General features: G+C 37.5%; 1 protein-coding gene across 1 annotated transcript in view; it reads right to left on the reverse strand.

Annotated features, from left to right (window-relative positions):
- Nucleotides 1-18,125, reverse strand: part of RNF150 (ring finger protein 150) — a 72,847-nt gene that overhangs the window by 22,448 nt on the left and 32,274 nt on the right. Inside the window, exons 3-4 of the mRNA XM_072405858.1 lie at nucleotides 4,020-4,091; nucleotides 1,487-1,569 (exon numbers count right to left, since the gene is read on the reverse strand). Of these exons, the coding sequence (XP_072261959.1) occupies nucleotides 1,487-1,569; nucleotides 4,020-4,091 (155 nt within the window). The remainder of the gene's footprint in view (nucleotides 1-1,486; nucleotides 1,570-4,019; nucleotides 4,092-18,125) is intronic.

Genomic DNA, 18,125 nt, shown 5'->3' on the forward strand with positions numbered 1-18,125 from the left:
GCAAAATTTTGAATTTGCCGCCCCGCCTCCCTCCCGCGCCGACGCACGCAGTGACGTCACCGGGAAACCCCGGTGATCGTCTCTGCACTCGCCGGCTGGACACCGAAGAGGACAGACGTGTCCGGAGGAGCTGTTTACTTAGCAAAGTGCTACAGCTGGAGAACCCCCCCCCCCCAGACTAAGAGCTTTCACCTTTCAACAAACAGGCAGTCACCTTGAACTGGAGACTCAACCAATCCAGCATTGTCAAGTCTAGCAGGCACAAAGCTATTAGATCCTGAAGATACCCCTCCGAACATGGAGAAATCAGTGACAAGGCTCTCAGGAGAGCTCCTTGCTTCACCCTGATTGGTGATATTCTGTGAATTGAATTTTCTATCTGGTTTCTGCCACTTCTCTTCAACAAGCTTCCTCATTTCATTAATTGGAGGAAATGTCAGTTATTCTTATTTTTTTAGGTGGTGCGGAGCTTGTGTCTTCCCACTACATTGTTTCTCTTATGGCTTTAATAGTGGGAGCCACAAGTATAGAATTGAAGAATGCAGACTTGCTGAATTAGTATCTGAAGTATCCATAGCCTGCAGGGGCTCTAATAGGAATTTTTTTCTATCCAATTTTAGACCTCTTCTTAAAGTGTTCGACTTGGTAAACCTCTGCATTTCTTTGGCTACGGCCGAATCAACATTTGCCGTAACTTCTTGGAATTCATCTTCTTCTTCTCTACTTGCCTCATTAAAGCAAGCTTCACATACCACTTGGGCTCCTCTAGCTGGTTGGTCACTGGCACAACTTCTGGACAGAGTGAGAGACCTTTTCCCTGCTCCTTGATTGCACGAATGGGGATAGCAATCTATTTCAGGAGAGAAAACATGCCTTTATTTCCTTGAATGCTTTCTATGAGGGGTTTAATCCCTACAAACAGAAAGCCAGGATTAGGCACTCCTTTCAACAAAAGACTGCTGCTAACAAAAGACAAACCCCTACCTATGCCATAGCTTCTGTGCTTGCAAAGCAGATGTGGGTCTACAAAAAGAAAGCGGATAAAAGGAAAGCTATAATGAAGAACAAAAGAAAAGGACTGGAATGAGAAGCAAGTGAGTGGTGGACCTAGGACCCTACCTGAAAACAAATGAAAAGGCAGAAACAAAAAAAAAACTGGGGGCATCTAGCAAAGGATGAATGTTGAGACTTTAAATATGACATCTGCCTAAATCAGGATGTCAAGTGTTGGTAGTGATCAGTACAGCTCAAATTATCCTCCAAGGCCTAAGTAACTCTGGGCAAGAGGCTGCCCTGAGCCAGGAACCATCCTTTTCACAAGGAATAGGGAGGAGGGACTTTGAAAACTTGGCAGGGTGGTCCAGTGCTGTAAAGGAGCTCAGCTAACCTGTGAGTGTGCCATTGGGAGTGCTTAGAAGTCTAGTTTGGCGTTTTTTTTTTTTTTACACAAGCTGCTAAGAACTATGGCAACGATAAATGAACTCACCGGCATGGCAAGACTCTAACAACATCATTGGGTTTGTATCCTTCAATGCATACAGCACAGTTGTCAAAATCTGGCTCTGTTTCCTGTTGGAAAGACAGCAACGGAAAGACAACAGTTAAAAAAACTTAGTTCAGTGCACCCTTCTTTACCTAAGTAATATACAAAGGTTATTGATGCAATACCAACATTTTATACAATCCAACATTTACAAAACAAGCACAATGCTAAGAAAAGATATATGCATGGCTTTTTGTTATATACAGCCAATTCACTTTTTGCCTTTTGTTTACTCGTTATTTAAACCATATAATACATTCCAGGGCTCATTGATAAATGCTGGATGGAAGGAAATACACAAGATTGTATCCACAGCGACCAAGCAAATCTGTTATTTTTCCATTGAAAATTTTTATTGTTGCTCTAGGCAGCACATATATTTTACCTCCTTAAGCCTACTCTTCAATCAACTCCAATTTGAACAATTTACTAAGACATTTAAAAGTCAATTTCTTGTGAAGACATAATAGATTGTAATTGTTAGGGTAGACAAAAAATAAAAAAAAAGCAAGCCAGGGCAATTAAAAAGCCTGGAGAATAATTCTCTATGACTCAGGGAATGTGTGTTATTGTACTTTATACATTTTTTTCTATTTTTAAATAATACTAAACTCAGCACCTTAAATGTACCCTCAAACCACCTCTCCTGTGAATGTGCAATGTCCCTTTCTACTTTTTTATTTACCTTGATTGTGTACTGTGTAACGTTTCTTCTTAGCCCCCATGATGTCACTAAAGCCTCTGTGACCAGTTATAGGGATGTGTCAGTGCAGGGAATACAGGGATGGATTTCTCTACTGCTCTCACACCTTCATCTCTCCCATTTACTAAAATTACAACAACACTCTCTCCTGCATTAACACTGAATGGACACACTAAAAACCTGCCCATACATCCCTCTCCCTATTCTAATCTAGTATAGTTTTTCATTAACATTTGTTATCGGTTCCCTTAAGCCACTGCTGACAGCACATTATATCTTATACCTCCTTTGTATTATGTCTGTGGCTGTACAGGTACATTGTTAGTACAGGAGATACAACCCTGTAATACCACGACTCACTGAACTGCTTTGTGACTCTACTGATTGTATTTTTAGCAGAAGTCTGTGTGGAATACACACAATAACAGTAAAATAGTAATCATTAGCAAGGACAGGGGATTTCTCAGCACACGGCACTGCCTTTCACACACTATATCTGCACACAGGCCTACCCGGACAGACTGCATTTGTATGCAGAGCACTTTATGCAACACTGCCACATGATGCTGAAAGAGGAGGACCAGAACAGCACAGATGGGGAGGAGTGGGCTGGATGATACTGTTAATCCACAAGGAAATTTGGTTGGCACAGGATACCTGCTGCAGCTTACAATGTGTGTTATGTGAAAGTCTCAGTGTGCAGAGAATTATTATCTATATATTATTATATTATATAAGGGTAAAGCTTAAGTTCACAATTCACTTCTCATGTGATTTTTGAATGACTAAAAAAGTTTCCAAAATGTAAGAAAATTTCTACAACTAGAGCTACTGTTATGTAAAAATTGTTTATTTTTTAATGAGAACCTGGTATCCTGCAACTGGAAGCTCCATATTAGAGTTAGAAGCTTCGGTTGCTGTCAGAAGAAAACAAAATCCCACAATGAATCTTTTTGGCACAAGTGCACTTGTGTAAAATCTGTTTTTAACTTCCATCTTCCTTTCTAAAAAAAATATTGGATTAGAAAGCTGATTGGATGAAAGATCACACAATATTTTGTTCAGGGTATTATTTTTTTTAATTCAGGGGTATTTTTTTATTTTTGAATCAATAATGTAAAAAGTCCTATAGGGATTTTGTTTGTCATCTGTGCCCCATTTTCCCAGATTCCTCTTCACTTCTTTCCTATAGACACAACATGAAGGAACTTTTTCTGGAGTAGGGGAATTTTCTTTTAGAGAGTTGCCAATATCATCAATAGGCCTGATTTATTAAAGCTCTCCTGGAGCAAGCCTGGAAAAGATTTCCTAAGTCATTTGATTTTTGTTAGCAAATGGTTAAAATCCTGGACCTGGTTTCCAGGTTTGCTGGATCACCCACCTTCACTGATGAAAGTGTATCCTCTCCAGCTTTGGAAAGCTTTAATCAATCAGGCCCAATGCCCCTGATTCATCATTGAAATCCGCGATCGCTGGAAGCGCGAACAGCGATCGCGGATTACCGCGGTCCGGACTCGAGTATGCGCGTACACCCGCCTCACTGTTCCTCTATCGCTTAAACGATCGTATCTATTGTGTGTACAATATCTACGAACGATCGTGTCGTTACCTCTATGTGCAGTATCGGTGCTATACAATCGTTCATATATATCGTGCAGAAACGTTCGTCGTTCGTTTTCCGACGATAATAATTGGAAGTGTGTACGTAGCTTTAGTCCACTAGATTCCACCCAAAACACAAATGAAAGGTAAACAGATATATGTGTCACTTACCTTATCTCCCTTTTTTATAGTTCGGACTTGCAATTTGCTGATGGCTTTTTTTGCAGCATCCCCAAGCCGCCTCTAAAACACACAAAATGCAACATAAGGAATAAGGGATACATAAGGAATAAGGAAGTTACACATCACTTATAGTTTTCTTACTTATTCACAGTCTGTATTGTAAAGGCGTCCATTGTAGCAAATATCAGACATTCAGTAAACTGAGAATATTGTGAGGTTTAGGTGCTCTGGAATAGTTTTACTTTTACATACAACTCTATGATTTATTAACTCCTGATAAGATCACAATATGTTCATTCATACCTCACATTAGGAAGACAGATGGCTAAGAGATGTAGATACCTATGGTGCTGCCAATAGTTTATAAGAGAAATTAGAGTTATTCATTCCCAACTGTCTGTCATGGAAAAGAAGGAACAGCACTGCACAAGAAGAATTTATATTTTCTGATTTATAAAAACTAAATTACAATTAAGGGAAGACATTATGATTTTATGACATCTTACACTTTTCATGGTACAAGAATATTATAGGCCAGTAGGTCATTAATACTTCTATACACAGTGAGGATGCAGATCATAAACCTACAACACTGCAAAGTCAAGTATCACCTGCATGTTATCATATCACATGTCCATGAACACAGGAAACGTGAGCAGTGGGATTAGGTTTTATTCTGCTATTGTCTCTATACCAATATAGGATGAAGTGGGAGGATACTAAAACAATTGGCTAAATTTGTATCTGCACTAAACTACCCCTGTAAATGATAATAGCCTGTAATAAATATATACATATATATATATATATATATATACACACACACATATATATAAATCTCTATACATATGGAACACAAGTTTAAGAAAAAAAAATTAAATGAGGAAACTTTAGTCACGTCTCTTTGTTTCTTTTCAGAAAAAGAAAATGAGGTTCACAGCAGTTCCAGGTACAATGAACTCTGGTTTGACTAAAGACCACAAAATGTTCCACAAAGAAACAACAAATGTGGCCAATCTATTATATACAAGGACCGCTGAATAATGACAAACAGCAGGCTCCTTCCTCATCTGTAGACATTTTTCTAAAACAGCCAACACTTCAAGGTGCTAAAAGACAAGGCTGGGAACATTGTGTTCAGAATCTGGATCTTTCCAGCGGTGACAGGAAGTAATCAAAACAGTCTTATTATTAGTCCTCAGCATGCACTCTTCACAAAAAGAGACTAAAGTGTGTCAAAACTCAATGGCATTCCCATTTAAGCATAATGAACTCTCAAAATAGAGACAAAGGTGGTGAATCTGTTTGTTAAAGTTGTGATTCTGCACGACCCAGAATACAGATGTCTTTTTTGTGTAGCATTTGCAAGGTACACTTAGGCATCTGGGCTGATATATTAAAAAAAGCTGAAAATCTTTACTTAATATATTGTGTAAATATTCTATTCAACTAACCGATTATGTGAAAGGCAAATCACTAATCATTTATTGCGCACGTTACTGAATAAATTAGACTGTGCTCTTATTTGGGGAAACCATCGAGTTGTTTAAATTTAGCCTGACTCCCGATTTCTCCTACCTGTCATGGACTGTCAAAGAACACCTAAAGTAGAAAAGTTTCAACCTGTTGTTTTTCCCCCAAAAAATTAGAGCAAAAATTTGCATCTTTTACATTTCCATTTTACTGCATGCAAATGTCTTTCAAATTGCTAGCCCGCTCATTACAATGTGGCTAGTTCACATGCAGTTTGTATGTTTTTTTTTTTTTTTTAAATACAAGTAGAATAAAAATAATTTGTGCACTTACACAAAACTTAAGCTGCGTACACACGTCCAATTTTTATCGTTAGAAATGAACGACGAACGAACGACCGATTGGCCAAAAATAGTTTGTAAAAAAAGTAACCAACGACGCGGACGAACGAGGATAGTCAATGGAAATGAACGACCGGACCGGAGGATCGGATTGGACGACGATCGTTGATCATCTATCGTGTACGGTCGTTCAGTGATCGTGCATGTTCTGAGCATGCGCGATGAACGAACATTTGATCGATACAGGCTGTTTTGTGTATGTGAGTGTATGTGTGTGTATATATATATATATATATATATATATATATATATATTCATTCATATATATATATATATATTCATATATACTGTGTGTATATATACGTGTGTACAATATCTTTGAACGATCGTGTCGTTATCTGTATGTACAGGATCGGTGCTATACGATCGTTCGCAGATATCGTGCAGGGTCGTTCGTTTACAAACGATAATAATTGGAAGTGTGTACGTAGCTTTAGGCATATTGAAATACAATGTATTGCATTGTTGTGTGTTTACAGAGCACCTGTAGTATGGAAAATCTCATTACTGTAGATTTCAGCCTCACCTTTCAACATATGGATAAAACAAAACCATATTTAAAAGACACACTGCACTCAGTAACAAAAAACATGTAACAGCATATACATACACATATGCATGAAAAGGCACTAAAAGGTGTTTACATTATATTCACATTCATACCTACAGTATATTACTTTATCTACTAATTCCAAATCTCTGATGCCTTCCACCTAAAAGTTACCTGTTACTAAGAAAAGAATTAAAAAAAAAAATTAAAGAACCCTTGTGGTCATGCCTGTTGGCACAGGCATATTGAATGAGAGACTTCCAGCTTATCTCAATCACTCCGGAAAACAGACTGGAAATATCCCTACCGAAATACCCAAAAAAGGTATGCAACATTATGCTGTTGGCTGCCAGAATTTCACAAGCCAAAGCTTGGAAATCATCTAACATCTTCCCTGTTCCGTTAACAATCAAACTCAACTGGATAATAATCAATGACAAACTTACATTCTCAAGGATACCCCCATGCATATGAACTCACCTGGAATCTGTGGATTGACCATTGTGCATCATCTCAGGCTCCGCCCTGATGTGGTAATTTGTACTTTGTACTTTTTATGCTGTAATTGGTTTTCTTGTACTGTTCCTGTACCCCTCCCCCTGACTATTTTCTTCAAACTAAAAATATTGAAATAAAAATTAAGACACCATTAAAAAATAGGAATAATATTCAGCTGTCTATTCTACATACAGCTGCTACATCCGATATTTCTGGACATTCCTTGCGACACACAGGGATACGCTAATGGATGGCAAGATAAACTGAAGTGAACAGTTGTGAACAAGGTACCTAGGTGCCATCTTTTTTATGTTCAAAAATAGTACATGTATTTTTATCTTAAGTGTTACACTTTAATGTTGTAAATTATCTTATCATACTTATAAGAAAAGTCTTCCACGGTCACCAGTAGTGAAACAACCCAGCTAGGACATAACTATCCAAACATACTGTCCTGAGCAATTCCTGGATGCTGAAGAACACAGAATAACATGTTTAACTGCCAATTACAGAGCGTTTGACTGTTGGCTCTACAGCTATACAAAAACAATTACGGGCAAGCACAGGAAACACTTTTTCACTGCAATTTGAACGATGTTGGCACATTTAATAGAGAACACTCTTTTATTGCTATTAACTTAGAAAAATTGCAAGCATTTCCAGGAAAAGAATCCAAATGTAACTCGAAAACTACCTTCATCTGAAATAGGTTATTTTGGGTGAACGTTTTGGTCATGACTATAGCTTATAATTGATTTATTTTTCCATAATAATAATATCAGCTGTACGTTACTCTTTATTAAACACATGATGGAGAAACAAACTAAAAAAATTGCCACTAAATGACAACTGATGGCATACAAGAACTGAAAGAAATATGTAACCATATTCACATTATTTATAACTTTGTTCCCTTCCCTTGACTCTGTTCTTGAAGCAATTTCTTTATTACTTCAACAAACTGAGTTGACAAAGGCGGTGCCTCAGCTCCCCCAGGCTGAATTTAGTCCTTGGGGTCCAATCACTTTAGGAACCTTTGTTATCCATAGAACTAATGGGTAATAATAATGACTAAGCAAATCCAATGGAAATTTGTGCTTGTAAGAGCAGATGTTTTCAGAAGCACAAAAAAGCACTGATTAGCCATTTGACAGACTTATCAACGATCCAGTGAATAAAAATATAGGTTCTATATTCTCCTTTCTTCTCTGTACAGAATGAAGGAGTATGTTGTCAGAAGTAGTGACTTCAGTATATTACTACCTCACTAATTTACTAGTGCATCAAGACTGTTGCACACCATACAGTGTTCAACCCAGAAAGTTTTTTTAAGCTGGGTGGGAAGAAGCTGTAGGATGGTGGCAGTCTTGTGAACTCTTCAGTAACCACCCAAAAACAGCCAGCTGGTTACTAAATAGTGCAGGGTGGTGCGCCCATCTAAAAGGGGTTGGGGAGAACACTTTTTAAGTGAGACTACAGTTACTTTTATTATTACCTAAAAATAAAGGCCGCTGAACTTTTTTAGGCATACAGAATAAGCTCAGTAACTGGCCAAGACAATCTGGTTAGCTCATGTTGTGTTCCACACATGATCAGTTATTGTTACAAATAAGTTCTCCTAATGAAGAAAGTGACTAACATTAAGCCATCTGTAGGTTATACATGGGCAGACCAATGACTATGAGAAAAGGTATGTCTGTCTAGGTAAAAGATGTCCTTTAATTTCCATTTGCCATCTCTACCCACTGTAGATTCATGTTACAACTAACATATTGAGACAGATGCCAATCTTTGTTTATTCTATCTTTTAACCAAATCTACTCCGATTATATCAGATTGGTGTGGCTTTGTATGAGTACTGCACACATAGGAGAAAAATCACTATTGTGTTGTTTTTGATAAAATGTTAACATTTTCAATCAAAAAAAGAGGAAATTTATGAAAACCTACTGTAGGTGATTGTTTAGTAAATTATGGGACATGTATGTGCAACAAAAGCATCAATCTTAAACTATTAAGGTAACACCATATTTTAACTATCTAAACATGTGGGTGATTATTTTGCTCTGTCGATGTAATGTCAAAATCCTCTCTGGACGATCAGGTTTACAGTAGCACTCCAGCAAAAGCTTTTTTTATTTCTGAATTAGTAGGGGCAAAGAGAGTATTGATATCTAGCCATGGGAACAAAATAACAAAGTTTTTCACCTTTCCTAACTCCACCACATATTTTATATGAATTCCTGTTGGAAAGATTCTTTCCTACCAATGGCAACAAAAAGTGAAGGGAAATCTCATTAACTGGAACACAGAAAAGAACCCATTAGGATCAGTGTAGTGCATTAATAGACCCTATGTTACACCTTCATAATAATAGTTCCCTTTTACAGGACCTATCAATGTTTAGGTTGGATTACACAAATGCATTTTTGGCTTAATGAGTTTTCTAAACCCAATGGCGGTTAGGATGAATCCTATTGTTTAATACACTGCAACGCATGTTGAAAATATGCAGAAAGGCACACAACACCTTGACAGGCATTGATATGCCTTTGAGTTTCCACTGTATTCAAGGAAAAATGAATCAGGGGAACAAAATGCATAGTATATTACAAGCCTGAGAGTTTTTCAGCAACAGACATTCATCAAAAAGCCAGACAATACAGCTCACTCCTTATGATTGCTATTAAATGAACAACTTGCTTCACAATGCATTGGGAAAGTTTATGACGTAACAGATAATGGCCTGTTTCATCCTGTAACTGCTGTATTTCAATGTAATTGTAAGGCAAGTCATTTCAATATGATGATTTTCCCCAAGATCGCAGGAAAAGTAAATATTGAAACGCTAACTACTCTGGGTAAAAAAAAATTTCAGTAGGACACGTTCAGACATCGGTGTTTAATACTAACTTTCCATGGTATGACATTTGGAGAGACGTAAGCACTAGAATAAATGAAAATATATTGCTGCTGTAAGATGAAAATCACATTTCTGTTGTGGATTTTAATACTTAATTTAGCAAAAACCTAAAAAGGGAGCCTCTTACTTTCTTCCTTTAACTTCCATAAAAGTTTTGGCCCACAGGAAGTGAGTCGAATAAAGCTAGCAACCATTCATTTACACAGAGTATTTTAGCTTACTTAACCTCATCCAACCACGGGTTGGGTCCATGTTACATCCAACAAATAAAGAAAGCCACTATAATAACAGCTTTTGGCAGAAAATATAAAACATGTAGTGAAAGATTTTTAGTGTTTATTAGGTGTTTTCTATTTTATCAAACAAGCGTTGCATAGAATGTATGAAAACCTTATCCAGTCCAGTGAATACAAGAAGCAAAGACTTTATGTATCTACTGAGACAACAAACTTACATTTGAATACGGGTTACATGTAAGATCTGTTCACATAATTTGCTTATTTTGGGAGTCAATTATTCTCCACAATGTTTCTATACATGAGCATAACCAGCACAAATGGCTGTAAGGTCAAGGGTGCATCAATTTTAGTACTGCGTAAATATGAGCTCAGTCAGCTGGGGGTATAGAGAAAAGTAACTAAAAATCAAAAGGTTCTTCCCAGTACCAAAGGCATGTTCACACTAGACTTGAATATTGTATACATTTATCACTGGTATGCAGTCGTTTTTTCTCACTATTGAGAACTAGTTGGTAAAAAATGTACTGCAAACAATTATTGAAAATAATTAAGTCATCTCACATGAAAATATCTGCTCCTTAAACACACTGCTAGATTCTGAGTAAATCAGCATAAGCTTCTGGCAGATTCATCCCAGTGGAAAGCAACCAGTGAAAATCATAGCACGTGTGCTTGAAATAACAAATAAGTAGTTAGAAGAGAAAACGGATTCCGCTGAAAAAACCCTAGAGAGAGTGTTGAATTATTAGGAAGTCTGCAAGTGCCTGGATTTCTGTCAAATGGGTCAAAGGACAGTGTGAGAAAACAGATTTAATGAAATAATGAAGCCACGTGGGGCTGCTAGAAAAGAAGCACAGAATAAAGAAAATCAGTATTTAGTGTTGCTACACAAGGCAACAGGTACCCCAAATAAAGAAGGAAAACATAAAAACTCAAAAGGGTTTAATTCATAGGCTCTTCAATGATATATTGGCAATGACATCTTAATAAAAGTAAACAAAGCTATAACATAGAACTCTAAGGCACAGTGAGTAATTTACTTGTAAAGCATGGACTAAAGCACACTTTAACCGAAGTGACTAATTTTTACTTCAAATTGCTTATTTCTTTAGGATAGGTTTTACAAAGAAAAAAACAAATAATTATCATGCTGAAATTTGATGCAGTTGTACATATTCTTCTTCTGCCCCATGGAGAAAAGACAGACCAGAATGTAAGGTACTAGACATACTTAAGGAGATACTGCCCATTCAGAACAAAGGGACAGTGCATCCTGATAGCTCCCCCTTCCAAGGTGGAGAATGTCATGGGCCAACTTCCCATTTCTATGTGATTGGTCCTGACAATTGCCTTTTAATTCCTGACCTGAGGTCACATGCTCCCCCATGCCTAAAGGCTCTACTGCCCTGCAAAGAGAGGTAAGTAGGCGTATATAAGTAGGTGTTATTTGCCACCGGTGGGCTATTAATAGGATATGTCACTTTAAAGATCTATCACTAAATTCTTGTTGTTTCTTAAACATAACATAGATAAAGCAGGTGTTTTTTGTACCAGGTATGTCAATTTTAATATACCAAACCAGTACAGACCATTTATTGTACAATATGTAATAAAAGAAAATGTGGACATTGTTTTTGTAGCTCTGCTGTGCCTTCCAGCTCATGCCATCCTGCCAAATTTTCCCACTGACAACTCACTAGCAGCATTATTAATTGTAATTAACACTAGAAGCTATTAGCTCTAATAGCCCCCCAGAAAATACAACAACTAAGAACTAGGAACTGTCGGAACTGTCTGCAGCTTTGGTGAACAGAAGAATGAGTGGCAGCCTTAAAAATCTTGCTTAATGCCAAATCACCCAAGTAGCACTTCTGGTAGAAAATGACTTAACTGGAAAAGATGAAACTCAGCCCCTGACACCAAAATTGGAAAATGTATGGGGTGCACCTGAGATTACAAAAAAGGAATCAGTTGTCCCAAGATGACCCATTGTTGGGTTGTAGAAGTCTGTAGTCAAACCGGACAAATCCAACTACCTTGAAAGAGGCTATCATCAGAGGCTTAACAATCCTGCAGAAGCAAGGAGTTGAGTGGCTCCAGGGCTGGAAAGTTCAATTCTGACATGCGGGTTTCTGAAGTTTCTCCTTTTGAAAGAAATACTCCGGCCAGAGCTGTGTTCAGGATTACTAGACCAAGATAATCCACACAATTAGTCAGCCATAATGATGATTTCTGAAGGTTCAGAATAATCCATCTGAATAATTGTAGTATCTGTACAGTCAACTTTGCATTGCCTGAAATAGTCTGTGACAACTGTTTCCTCAACAAGAGGTTGCCTAATTAAGTGTTTAAGTAGGGGAATGCTATTAGAATGAAGTTAGGTTTAGTATAGGAGCTAAATTGGAAATATAGGTAAACACTTTAGATTTAGATGAGAGGTCAAAGGGCATGGCCACAAACTGATGGGGGCCTCTGAGCAAAATTTAGTAATCACTGTTGTGCTGGAAAAAAATGTGCAATTTATGATGCAAGCAAGCATATTTGATGTCCACACAAGCCAGAAAGTCTTCCAGGTTGATGGGAGAGGATGAATAATTTGTTAGATTACATGCATAATTTTTAGGACTGAAAAAAAAGTAATTTAGAGTTGTAATATCGAGATACGGGTGAATGTCTCCTTTGGGCTAGGAATCAATAAACAGGTTGGCACAAAACCCCTGAAAAACATTCTGCTACAAGAAGGGGGGAAATGACACAATGATTGAACCAAAAGGGCTCAATGAGGATATGCTTATAGGTGCAGTCATACAGAAAGTTATTAAAGGGGAGAAACCAGATCAGAAAAGAGAGAGATACCCTAAGTATCTGAATGTAAGACTTTACAGATGAATAGGGAGCCAAGTTATGGTAGTCTGAGAAGTGGAGAGAACTTTGAAGTCTGTTCTTTAGGCTTCTTTAGCTGAGTAGCTTCCTTAATAGTGTTGTCATGAGCTGATCTGAACAGTCAATATATTCAGAAAGCTATAGGGGTCAAACATTTTTTTCAAAAAGTTTCCACAGTCCACCGATTTAGCCGAAGTGCTCTTTTTATATAAACAGGTGTGAGACATGTGAGGTGTCTACCATACTGTCACAGCTGAAATGTAACACAATAGACATCTGCTTGAGATATTTTATAAGTGATAGCTCAATCGCAGAAGGAGTTTTAGGGGATTTTGACCAGTCAAACATCGTTTGTCAAAGTAAGGTCCCAGCCTGAATTACATAAAGAGCAAGGCCTACCGTCATGAACAAAGCTCTAGAAGGGGATTCTAACCACCCTTTGGTCAGTTTTTTAAAGACAGACATGTTCTCTATCTTAATAGTATGGACCCTGTTAGCCAGGATATTGAAAGATTCACTGTAGTGACAGACCGTTTTTGCAAAAAAACCCTCACTAAATGGATACAAACCAATTCTTGAATAGGGGTCTGGTAACTATAACTATCTGGTGTGCTTTTAGTGTCTGATGAGAAAAGATGCAGGGTATAAATTCCTTTAGAAGCAGTTAACTTTACTTAGGCATATGTAAAATTGTTATATGCTCAAACTTTAAAGTCACAGCCTGCATTGGATAAAGGGCTGGGCCCACCAGCATGAATGCCTTGGAAAGGCCTTCCGATCACTTATGGCCTGGGTGCTTATGGACAGTTGCAATCTCTATTGGAATAGTAAGCACACTGTTAGGGTTTGACACTTCCAGATCCACAGAGGGCATAAACAATTTTTGCTCTCACTAAGGTGGCAAACTAATTTAGTTATTGTAGTCTTTAGATTTTTAAACCACTCAAAACTAAAAATATCCCAGGTGAAGCAACAGACTAATTCTGTCCATTTCTGTCTAGATTTGCAGTTGTTTTGTATTAATAGGAGTCGAAACAGTCTCATTTCATGAAGAGCAATTGCAGAAGATGGTGACTCCTCTAAGAAATGCTTGTCAGTCCAGGACTAGAGCAACTTTGAATCAAACTGTGTATCTGAGGCTGATGGCACAAAGGGTAAAACAGATAGAGTCTACAGGAGAGGGTTAGTAAGTTTGTAACATATGCAAGTTAGTAGGTTATTTGGCTCATAATTTCGGAGAGTAACGGGGCCAAAAAGACACTGATGCCAGCAAGAAGCAACAGTGCTAACCTCAACCACAAAAGAACAATAAATAAAAGGGCCTGGCAACCAAACTAGTTAGGGTAAGTCTCAATGTTCAGCCTATTCACTAAGTGAGTCTTAAGAGACAACACCATGCTGAAACAACACCAACGGCTCTGAATCTGCAGTTAAACAGAAGCTGAAAAGAAACCTACCCAGAAACCTTCAGGCTATCCTTGCACATTCAGTCCACATCCAATATAGTCAATCCAATTTAGACAAAATGAAGCATTGACTATAAGAGGTAATAAGTTTGGCACTTTAGTTTGTGCAGGCAGAGGAGGGAGAGGAAGACAGCTGTCTTCAAATTTTAAAAATGAGGTAATGTTGTCAAACTTTTCTTAGACTGTGGGTGACAGGTAAGTTTTTTTGACCTGGGGAAATCAGAAAATCCTAATTTCTTTAACTAAAATAATAAATATTAGTTTTTACATATTGACCAAATTTCTACTTTAAGCATGTTAGTTAGCATGCACATGGATTCACCATGACAACCAATTTGTCCACCTCTGGCCTAGCATTAAGATGTTTATTTAATATCTAATTTACACTTAAGCATGTGGATAACAATAGTTTTATTTGGAGAACCAAGCAGACACATAAGTAGCATTCACAATAAATATAAGCTGTAACTTTTTAGCTATACTTATATGTTGAAATTCATTTGAAAGCCGTAAGACAAAAAGTGAGAAGAGAAAATTCCAACTCTAGAACTACAGTTTGACCCAGGGCATCTTGGCTACATTTAACAATGCAGTTGTACAGATTTACCTTATATACTAGTGCATGCATGTAATATATATATACTAATGCATGTTCAATATTATAAAACAATTTAAAGCATACCTAAACTCAGATTTTCACTTTACAGGAAAGAGTACACAACCCTTTTATATAAAGTAAAAATATTATTCATTTCTTTTAACTGCAACTGTGAAGCACCGCCCCTTTCTGTCTTGGTCGCTGCGGCGTTCAGGAATGAATAGGAACGCAGAGCCTCCCGAGATACCTATGTCACACATCCCGGGAGGCTCTTAGCTCCTCTTAGGGGCATTTTCCATTACTAAGGGGAAAGGGATGCTGATCTTACACATGCACAGTAAGATTGGCACTCTTTTTTCCCTTTTACAGCGGGCTACGTCACCCGATCTCGTGACTGCGCAATGTAAGATCGGGTGACCTACCCAAAAGAAAAAAAGAAGGCTGAAGATGGCGCCAAAATAATAAAAGAGTTTCAGGACGGTGCGCGACCCAATCGAGGACTTCTCCAGTGCAATCACTGTGAGGGATCTGCGGGAATATGGTAAGTGTGATTTTTTTTGTCCAGTTTAGTTCTGCTTTAACTGACTTTAATAGCAATTTATTGTACCTGGACTGACTACAAGCTTGCTTTAAGACAGTGATGTTTGTGTCAGCCTATTCTTGTCACAGTCTATACTTGATAAATGGGTATTTTCACTACATCAGTGAATTAGAGAACTTTTGGTGAAGTTCATGCAGTGTACATGTTATGATTGAGGTTTTCTCTCCCAGCATGGTTTGCTAAATTTACTAAGCCATAAAGCTGTGTTCAGTTACAAACAGCCTCACACACAGACCTTGCCTTGTGTAGCTATGTCAACAGAAACACAGAGACCCCTGTGTATCAGAACCTTCATGATAAATATTATAACATTCTCCATTTTAAATACAGAAGGGAGGGTATCTTATTTTCAGTATTAAATGACACCATCCAAAACATTTCCAGTATGAAACCTTGATGGCAATTTTTACTGCACATTCCACATCTGGATATAATTTTATCTTTACATCTGTCTATAAACCGGATTGGGTTTGGTAACAGAAACAGAACATACTATGTATAAAATTCTTTGGAATGTTTTGAAATCCCACATATCTACTAAATACAATAAAACTAAAGGTTGCTAAATTCACCTAAATATACCCTTTATATAAAAAGTTTCAGTTCTTCATATTGCCTGCTAGATAAATTCGAGGGAAGCAAATGGATTTTATGCTAGCACGTCAGTTATTGCCTAATAGTGGGGAATTAAATGTACTTAAAGATAACATAATAAAACATTTCCAGTCCTCTATAATGCCTGCTAGCTAAAAAGTAGTGATTCAGATGCTTTTCATAATAGCATTTATACAATGTAAAATGCATTTTCATACATATTAAACCTAATCATGATGAAATACCATTGGCCAATCTAAAAGAACAATAATATAGAAGATTAGAAGTGAACAACTTGCCTGAAATCTATTTGTCAGCACTATGTCCAATGGTGAAGAACATGACATACGCCTACTCCTACCCTGTATTCCAAGCCTTTCCTTCCACTTCTTCTAGCCCATGAAGTTTCCCCTAAGCCACTCCTCCAACTCCTAGCCCATGACGTGTTCTCTAAGCCTCCCCTCCAACCCATAGCCCATGGAGTGTGCTTTAAGCCACCCCCCCCCCAACTCCTAACCCAATAATTGTCCTCCGAACCACACCCCAACTCCCAGACCATGAAGTGTCATCTAAGCCACTCTCTCAACTCCTAGCCCATGACATGTCCTCCAAGCCACTCCCCCAACCCATAGCCCATGGAGTGTGCTTTAAACCACCCCCCCAACTCCTAACCCAATAATTGTCCTCCGAACCACACCCCAACTCCCAGACCATGAAGTGTCCTCCAAGCCAATCCCCCCATCTCCTATAATGAAAACCAATGCCAATAATGATAAAATGCTGTTTTTAGCCATGGCTAACACAACACATAACCTAATCTGTTTTCTTCTAAATCTAGTGAAACTTGCTGAAATACAAACATTTAAAGTTCTCCTGCCTTCAGCTAAAATCTAAAAAAAAGTAAGTGGTTTACAAAAACAACTGTTTAATGCAGTGGTCGCCAACCAGTGGGCCGTGAAAAACTTTGGTGGTCCACAGAAAAATTTGGACATTCGCAATTTTTATGTTTTATTAATAAAAAAAACAAAAATATTATTCTAATAAATTCTTATATTCTGAATGACATTTTTTTGCCTTTATATTGCACTAAATTCAGGAACTCTACTAGAAACAGAAAAACAAGAAAGGCACAGTGTGACATCAGTGTAGTCTGAAGTTGAGGAAACTGTTGCCGAGCCGTACACTTCAGTATTGTTTCAACCATTACAACAGTCACCCCGCTCCGCAAAAAAAATTCTCATCCTGTTATTTTATTTTATTTCTCAGATGCTCTTTTAGGTAAGAGTGACCTTACTGTGTATTTTCTTTCACTGTTATACCTAATTGCATCAAATAGTCTGACTTTGATAACTATAATTTTTTGTTTGGTCTTGGATTCGAATGAAATAAACCCATTTTGAGTGAGAAAAAGCAAACAAATATTTAGCATTTTTTTAGTAATTACAAAGATAATGCAACTAGTGATAACAGTAACATCAATATTACTTCACTTAACCGTGAGCTGATCAATGAATCAGAGCCTCCACAGTCCTCATCAGGCACCATTAGGAAGATCATTATTTTACAAATGTATTATTCTTTTAAAAAAAGAATCATAATAATGGTCCGTGGGATTTAAAATTATGAATTTAGTGGTCCATGAGGTTTAAAAGGTTGGTGACCCCTGCTTTAATGGTACCTGAACATACATTTAGTTAACAGTTTACAAATATCTTAATTAGCTAAAAATTATGCAAAAATAGCACCATCCTTACGAACTACCATACTTTAATATTGGTCACTTACTGGAAAAGTGAGCTCATTAGGTATGGGTGCAGCACTTTGTGTGCCAGAACATATTTACAAACTAGATTCAATGGGACTGATTT

Source organism: Pyxicephalus adspersus, chromosome 3, assembly GCF_032062135.1.
Source record: "Pyxicephalus adspersus chromosome 3, UCB_Pads_2.0, whole genome shotgun sequence".
NCBI classification, from domain to species: domain Eukaryota; kingdom Metazoa; phylum Chordata; class Amphibia; order Anura; family Pyxicephalidae; genus Pyxicephalus; species Pyxicephalus adspersus.